The following is a 9,117-nucleotide window of genomic DNA, read 5'->3' as shown; positions in this document are numbered from 1 at the left end:
ATGCTATAACAACAAACAAACAAATACAAATACCAAATAAACAAATGAACACACAAATTATTCATATTACTTCCAAGTAAAAGAATAGAATCAATGATCTCTCTCTTTAAACATTAAAAAACTAATCTTTCCATGATTTCAGATGATGGGGTGAAACAATTTCTGGCACGGAGAGTACGGTCAGAAAACAGAACAACTTCATATGCGAACAAGAAGCATAGGCGAGGCAAAAAATTAAAATTTTTTTGCTCCCCAAGAACAAAAGGAGAAAATTTGAAGGATAGAAGCAATATTATGCTGCTACCACTTTCAATTTGACAAGCTAATTACAGCATAGGCATATCACAGAGAGATGAGAGAGAGAGATAAGAACCCTAGAGGGAGGGAAGGTGGCCATGGCAGATGAAGCCCTTGAGAGCATCTGCATCTATGTTTACTACTGTTCTTGTTTGGTTGAAAACCAAGTTGCTGTTTTCTTCCTTTTTCACACCACACTGGCTTCCACCTCTTCATGCATTCATTCGTTTATTCATTTTCAATTTCCCCTGTTTTTTATATATAACCTTTTTTGTGAGGTGTGAAATTGGCTACAAAATTACAACACCCACTTGAATTTTAGATTTTAATCCTGTTTATGCATCACACAAAGGCATGAAAGAGTATTGTTAATGTATTCCACGTGGACATACTCTCAAATCTTCCTTTGTCACCATCATGGCATGGCATGGCATGGCATGGCCCCTAGAATCATCCCTTTTTATATTCTCTACCAAGTTCTCCCCCTTTTTTCCCTCTTTATTTGTTTTACAAAATATAAATTATATTCACTTTCAATTTTACGCTTTTTATTTTTATTATGGAGAAGGGATTGGGGTAGGACGGGGATATGGAGAGCGTGTGAGCTTTACCAGCTTGTGGGATCAGTTAAGGACAAATCGGACGGTTCGAAATTTCCTTAAATCGAACCTTACGAGTTGTTTAAATTTGTTTAAAAAAATCTTATAATAATCAATTCGGATCTTCCGAATTACTTTTTCTATTATTAAAAAAAAAAACAACACGGACGGTCCGATTTATACCGTTCAAAATTCAAAATTTTCCTCCTTACAAATCGGACCGTCCGATTTGCCACTTATATTTTACTTCACAAATAATTTACATGGTCCCAATTGTTAACATCAAAATTCACAAAAAACTGTCTCACATTGTGGTCTAGCACCCCATATCCCATTACGAAACACTACACACTCATATGTTCTATAACCAAAAAAATCAACCTCAATTTTAATTTAGTTTTAAAAAGGATAAATATCATTTTTGGTTATTGATCATTTGCTTGAAAAACAAAACGTCTTTTTTACAATTAAATTTTTTTTTAATAAATTTCTAACTATTTAAATAATTGATTTAACCCATAAGAGACTTTTATATACCTAATGTGTTAAGACCACTTAGAAAAATAACTTAAAAAAAGTATTATATAGTTGTAGGTATATAATATAGAATAAAAGAACAAAAAGAGATTAGGGGATAATACTTATCACTTTATATATAATAATTGAATGGATATGTGATAAGTCTATGCTGCTGCTTCTTCTTCTTCTTATTATTATTATTATTATTATTATTATTCTCAAAATTTCAATTTAAAGTTTTAAATCAAAGAGAAGTGTTAAGGGACTAGTAAATTTTGTGAGTTATAGTTATTAATTAGTCATTAATAGTATATTTAATAGTGTGAGATTTCATTTAATGATAGAGAATCACTCATTTTCTTTTTATTGGCTAAATACTGGCCAAATTTTAATAAATTTGTTGACTCGCTAAATTTTCGCTAAACCAAATAACTGTATTAATAAGCTTAATTAAGTTGGGTGTGTGTGAAAAACTGAAAATGACATTAGATGGGTGGTCAATGGCCACCAACTGCTTTATGTGCCGAAAGGAAGTCAAAGAAGAAGAGCATTTAATCCCCATACCTAAGTTAGATAGCCATCAAATGGGAATTGACATAAGATTCATAGATCAACTTGAATTTATCTTGCTTCCATTGTCTTCTATTCTTCTAAGTTCTCACATGCATAGGACAAGAAATAGACAACGTCAAAACCATACTAATTATATTATATATAACTTATTGAGAAAAAATAAATAGGTCTTTCATCTTTTGATTTGTAGATATTTAAGTTATTGAGAATTTAAAAATACATTTAAGTTTGACTTTTTTAAAATTTGAACATATCGATCTCTCATATTTACTTGGGTATGTTAGACTCAACAAAAAAATTAAACATAACTTTCGTTGTCCTGACCTGATTGATATAGATGTACACGTGAAAGAATTTTTACAATTCAACTAGCTATTCTTTAAAAATGGTACAATATTCAGCCTTTTATTAGAATAATTTAAAAAAATTAAAATAAACACATCTAAAAATTATGAATAGATTTAGTATCTTTTTAAAATTAAATACACATTTAAAATACAAACTAAATAAAACTGAAATTTAAAATTTAAATTTTAAATTTCGGTTTCAGATTTAATATATTTAATTATTAATATATTATAATTTAAATACATATCTAAAAATCAAATTATTCAAAATTCAAAATTTTTATTTTAAAATTTTAAAATAAATCTTAAACCATCTAATTATTCTCAAACAAGAAGAGAAGTAAAGTTTGGCCCACATCGAAAATTCAGATACGCACATCGAAAACCCAGAGAAGTTATCATCTGCCGCCGTTCATCCGCACCACCTTCCTGCTCATCCTCGATGCTGCCTTCCTCCTTTTTGGCGCTCATTCACAACGCCGCATTCCCCTTCGTCGCCGTCTTCCTCCTCCTCGTCGCTCGTCTGCATCAACGTCGTCGTTCATCTACGCCGAAAACTTACCTAAGGTTTGGATGAGTCTCTGACACCATTACTTTTTTTATTATTCTGTATAAATTTTTTAATTTTTTTATTTTGAAATAAAAAATCGAATAAAATGGCCTGAAGAGATTTTCATATATACTGCAATGTTAAATTATTTTTGCATGTGCAATTTCTAAATTTTGAAAGTGTTTCAAAAATATTTTCTGTATAACTTCATAATTTTAGATGTGTTACAATTATTTTTTAATGTTTAAATTTAAATTTTAGATTTATGATTTTGGATGTGTTTTAAAAATATTTTCTGTATAACTTCATAATTTTAGATGTGTTACAATTGTTTTTTAATGTTTAAATTTAAATTTTAAATTTATGATTTTGGATGTGTTTCAAAAATATTTTTTATATAACTTAATAATTTTAGATGTTTTACAATTGAAAAAGAAACTACAATTGAAAATATTTTAGTTTGTGTATATAATTATATTCGACCATTTATCACTAGAAAGTCGTAAAACAGATCTTGCATTTTATCAAATGTACAATAAGTAAGGGATTAATTTTTTTCTAAATGCACTAACTTTGAATTCTTTTTTTTCTGCAGATAGTAAGATACAAATTGAAATATTGTAGCAGAATAGAAGAAAGAAGAAAATCGTGTTAAAGAATGTAAAAGATGGAAATAATAATTAACTATGAAGTGGGTAGGAAGTTAAAAAAATTTTAGTTTTTAAAATTTAAATTAATTTTAATTATAAATATGTATCCTAAAAAATAAGAATATGTTTTAATTAAAAAATAATTAAATAATATTAAAAACTGACCAAATACTGAATTTTATTGTACTTAAATATATTTTTAAATTCTCAGAAACTTAAATGTTTACGGATCAAAAAATTAGGAATTGATTTATTCTTTTCTTTAACTTATTTAACAAATCTGATACAGTACAAACCTTTTTTTTTTCAAAAAATAAATTACTACTTATGTAAAAATTATTTTGAGAAAAAGACAACTAAAAATATAAAAACGTCTCGATTTTTTTAAATACGAGGTATTTAAATTTCTCCAAAATATATAAAGATAAATTTAGATGTCTCGTATTTTAGAAAATAAGAGACATTTTTGTATTTTTAATTAGTCGATAACTTATTTATCTTCAAGATAAAAATTAAGAGACATATGTGTCGTTTACTCTATTTTGAGAAAAAGACCATGATAGTTTGAGATGTAGATATGAATTATGTCATGTAGCTTATAACAAAATAATTAATGAATAAAGATTACAAAAAAAAAAATTGAAAAAAGAAAAAAAAAAGTAAAAAACTATTGCGTTCATATTCCAAACTAGTTTACTACTCATTTGACATTGTTGTCAATCTTTTTGTACCTTTTAGGCTTAGGATAAGGTCAAAGCCACATATGAAAAGATGGCAGAAAAGGCCAAAACATGCATGCATTGCAAATGGAAAATATTACTGCTGGTTAAGAAAAACTGAATTCTGAACACGTGGGGTGGGGGAAGTTTCGTTACAGTTTTGAGCTGTGATATAATCTATCCAATAATTCAAAAGCAATCATGCGAATCAAGCCACTCTTATTTATGGACTATGTCTCTTATCCACTATATATAGGCCAGCATATTGCAATTGCAGCTTGGGTCCTACACTCCACAGACATGAAAGATGCCAATGAAGATAGCATTCTGCAATTTACACAGCCCTTTGTATATAGTACACTGTACATACACTTATTTTTCAAAGATCCCACCAATTTTATGTGATGGATCAAAACATGATCATTCTGTTGCAGATGTCACACACAACTTGACATAATCATAGTTCTCCTCTTATTCCTCAACTCTGCTATGTTTGCACTTGTTGCAAAATGCTTGTTATCATGATTTGGCATAATTTCAATTTGGATAAACTACAAAGTTTTCAGAACATTAGTCTATTAGACTACTTGCATTGACTTCATGAGCATGGTTGTGTACTTGTGTGTGTCACAAAAGATTCCAAGCCTTGATAACTAACCATATTATAGTGAATCTAAGGGGTGAGTTTGATATAGAGGTGAAAATGGAGCCAAAAAGAATTCAGGAATTAGTTTTACAAGAACACATTGAAGGCAAGTGATTAGGAAAGATTATCTCTCTGCCTATATCCTCCAATGTTTCACTTCGTATAATTATATTCAGAGGAAAAAATGAAAGAAAAAAAAATCACAAATCACATTTGCTACCTTCCCTAACAAATAATTAGCAGTCAATCTATACCTCAAACCCCATATAGGATTTATGTACAAACAAAGAGTGGAGTCTATTGCACCCTTAAATACCAAACTATGTACTCATTCACCTTTTGGCTTTAGCCTCTGTTGTTTGCAACGGAGGCGATGATTGTGATCCACCACTGAGTGCAGCCGCGGCAGATTCAACGTGTGTAAGAAGATATTCGTATATTTTCTTCCTCAGTCGATCGATTGTGTCTGGTGATATCGCTTCTTCCTCATCTTTGCTCGACCCTATCTCATCTAACCAATCATTTACACTCTTTAGTTGAGTGAGCATACCTGCTATTTGGCCATTATCTGACAGGATAGCATCCCCATCAGAGTCCAAGAACCTCTCAACAAATCCCAAAAACCAGTCTCGGGACTGTTGTAGCAGCATTTCAGTCAAATTGACCACCTCACCAAGGCCATTTCCTCTAAACCAATCTGGGAGCGGTTGGACTGGTTGCTTCTGCCCTGTTGCTAACCCATCACCTGGTCTGCGAGTAGTTCCTTGTGAGGTATGCTTCGAGTTAGCTGTTAGACGATGCTTTACAGGGGCTTTAGATGAAGCATCTTCGCTCGAATTTTGTAGGATTAGCATGTGTTGACTTCCTAAAACAGTTTTTTGATTTTGAGAATTACTTGAAGCTGGAAGCTTGGATGATTGAGGGTCTTTCACAAAAACAGCGAAAGATGATAGGTTGGTGGCGAGGGCTGCCTGGACCCATGAAGCAGCATGTTTCTGTCTCTCTGATTTCACTTTTAGTGCTTCTTCTGCTGTGATCCTTTCATAATCAGGAGACGAACAGTCTAGAACAGGTTTAGATAAGGATTCAGCAATTGTTCGGGTGCTATTCAGGCTAGCATGAAGAACTAAAAACTGCTCTACTGCTGGTTGTGGGTTGTGTTCCTTAGAAGAATTAGTTAGCTCCACATACATACTGCCAAAAACAAACATCGGGAAAAAGTGTCAGCGACAACATAGCAGGTTGCATTGCATTATGAGATTCCAACATAATTGCCAATCGAAATGGTTTAATTTTATTTATGGCCGAACCAGAAATCATGCTGTACATTTAGAGAAATATAGACCAAACCAAACCACAATTCAACTATATTCTATAAAAATTATGCTTCCAATTTTCAAACCAAACCACAATTCACATTCTAATTAATAGTTTAACATGAATTACAATCATTCGCATAGTTCTTCACTTTTAGTCTAGATATATCCAACAACTATGGTAGAGATTGTTCACTTTATTTACTTGTGATTTCAAAATGTCACATTGTTCACTTTGCCTCAATATACAATTTCAATTATCCAACTGTTTCATATTCAATCTTATCAGCATTGTCCAAAGCTTGTATGAATTAGTACAGAACTGACAGAAAACAGATTTCTCCGAAAACTATCTTTACTTTTCTGGAATGACACTGATTTACATTTTACCGAAGTCAGCAAAAAGCATTATTTAGCTTATATTCTAGAGGTGCTTTCCTTCACAAAAGAACAATATATAAGTAGAGTATCTTGGACTCAAATACAAATACAAATTGCAATTTCAGGTGTGTGAAGTTTGCAATCTTGACCATGTCACTAAATACCTGATCTAAATCATTTCAGCAGCTCAGAACAATTCAACATTCATACCTTAGGCAGTGCAGCAAACTATCTGCAGCAGCAGCCTCTTGCATAGCCTCAGTTGCTGCCATCTGCGCTGCATCTCTGTGCTTCATTACTTCCTGCCATAAATTTTAACAAAGAATAAGCTCCTTTCATTTTTCAACAGAATTGTCAACTAGTCAAATGCAAAAGGCTATGAGTTTCAAGTCAATATACCCTTCCAAGCTTTGAAATAGATGATGGGAGCGACGACCACTGAACACTTGCATCCGTCACTCTTCTACTATTTACAGGAACTCTAACCAGGTTTCCTGGCAATCCACTGCTAGAAATATCGGCTGCCTTCTTTCCGTTGGAAGTTCTTAGCCTACTTGATTTCTCTTGCTCCTCAACAGTTCCATTAGCACTGGCCTTCTTCACAGACACTTGACTCTTATGTTCTTCCTTAGATGGCTTCGCCGGAGCTTGGATCCTGCTCTCCACTTTAGACGGCAACTTGTCACTCGAAGTACTTCTCCTAGGAGTCTGCCACACCACAAAATGAAAGGATAACATCAAAATTGCTGGATTAACCCAAAACTAGAGACAATGTAAATTACTATCCATAAGCAAACTATCAAATCAAAAAAAGCATAGAGCATATGATTCAATTCATTCAAACATTTCAGAAAGTGCAGATTCTAGATTGTGACTCACACTAACTGAACTTCGAGCATCCGACTTGGGATCAAACTTTGCAGGCCGGGGTTTAGGTGAAGACTCTTTCGTCTTAACCTCCATAGTCCCTTCCCAGCTCTTGCGCAGCGCCTTCGCCCCCAATCCAATCCCTTGCACCAAATTCCTTATTGGATTCACCACCAAAGACTCCTTCTTTACAGCAGGGGAAGCCTTCTTCCCTGCCTCCACCACTCCCACCTTCTTGGCCTTCGCCTGCTGGTGCTGCTTCACTCCATTGGCAAACTTCTCAAAGGAGCTTGGCAATGAATAGCAGCTGCTAGGCGAGGAAGGAATCGACCTCGAATTCAAAGACCTCAATCTAGACAAAGATTCCCTCTTCACATCAACCTTTAATGGTGGTGGCTTAGTTGTTTGAGACAAAGACCTATTACTCCTATCAAAACCACCAACATTTGATCTCTCTTTCTCCTTACTCTTCTTCTCCTTCTCCTTATCCTTATTATCCTTCACAGGAATTTTCCTCGGAGACTTGGATCTCTCAAAGTCAATGGTAGAAACAGAAGAAACACTGTTCTTGTCTTTGTCTTTGTCCTTGTTCTTGTCATTGCTATCAAGAAAACCGAGTTGGTGAGTGGCAACAATGTCTTGAGGGGTTCCAACACAAGGGTGTCTACCAGGGACAGGTCTCACGCCACGAAGAATGGGAACCGGTGAAGCATTCTCCAACCGATCAACGAACACGAACTGCCCTAACTGAATCTTGTCGCTCAGGATGAGATCGTCGTGTTCATCAGGTAGCGACACGTAGGTAGCATGCGACGAATCGGAGACTTTAAGGTAGAACCCCTGGTTGGGGAAGAGTTCTCCGCCGGCCAGCGCCGGCACGATGCTGACCACCTGAAGCAGTGAGGAGCGGTGCTCGCCGGCGACTTTGACATCTGTGTTCATATGCTGAAGGAGCTTGAGAAGGACGCCGGGAACCAGATTCGCCATTGTTGTGTGAAGCAGCTTCAATATGCATCAGTTATTCCTCTCAAATGGGTCGCTTCAAATGGCGGAAAGCAAGCTTTTTTCGTTCTGCAAGCACAGATTTTGGTGGCAGAAGCACAAGACTCTCTCTCGTTTGTACCAGAATTTCAGATATAATATTTTTTCCTTTCAATAATTTATGGATTAAATATTTCGAATTTATTTTCAGATTTCAAAAATCCAGTTTAGGTAGAATATATACAAAATAGAATACAATCTCGTTACCTAATATAAGCAATTAATTAACAATTGGCCAATAAGTTTGAAAGAATTTAATTTTTATCAGTATAAAAAAAAATTTACAGGAATAATCAATAGTCTATAGAGGTGGCAACGAGGCGGTAAGGGCGGGTTTTTACTCTATTCGACTCCACCCCGTCGTACAAGAACTCGCATAGAATCCTAATCCGATTTTGCGGGTATCCGTCCCGCCTCTATCCGCCCCTATAATTATTAAAATTCAATAAATAAAAATAAAATTTTAAAATTTATATAACTATCATCATATACATAATATAAATTAAAGTAAAAATTTAAATATGATACAATATTATTAATCATTTACTAATTATTTTACATATATTATACATATTATATATATAGCGGGGCGGGTATTACCTAAACCCGACC

At 33.8% G+C, this 9,117-nt stretch overlaps 2 protein-coding genes across 2 annotated transcripts in view; both read right to left on the bottom strand.

The window, feature by feature from the left end:
* Positions 1-582, bottom strand: part of LOC107612916 (probable hydroxyacylglutathione hydrolase 2, chloroplastic) — a 3,345-nt gene extending 2,763 nt beyond the window's left edge. Inside the window, exon 1 of the mRNA XM_016314701.2 lies at positions 374-582. Within this exon, the coding sequence (XP_016170187.1) occupies positions 374-427 (54 nt within the window). The 5' untranslated portion in view covers positions 428-582. The remainder of the gene's footprint in view (positions 1-373) is intronic.
* On the bottom strand, positions 4,917-8,666 carry LOC107612914. The gene is made up of 4 exons (XM_016314700.2): positions 7,477-8,666; positions 6,997-7,305; positions 6,808-6,899; positions 4,917-6,094 (listed from the first exon to the last, which is right to left on the bottom strand). The coding sequence occupies exons 1-4, from the start codon at positions 8,449-8,451 to the stop codon at positions 5,233-5,235; spliced, it is 2,238 nt and encodes a 745-aa protein (XP_016170186.1). The 5' UTR covers positions 8,452-8,666; the 3' UTR covers positions 4,917-5,232.

This window comes from Arachis ipaensis, chromosome B08, assembly GCF_000816755.2.
Source record: "Arachis ipaensis cultivar K30076 chromosome B08, Araip1.1, whole genome shotgun sequence".
Classification (NCBI taxonomy): Eukaryota; Viridiplantae; Streptophyta; class Magnoliopsida; order Fabales; family Fabaceae; genus Arachis; species Arachis ipaensis.
This window is presented reverse-complemented; position numbering and strand designations above follow the sequence as displayed.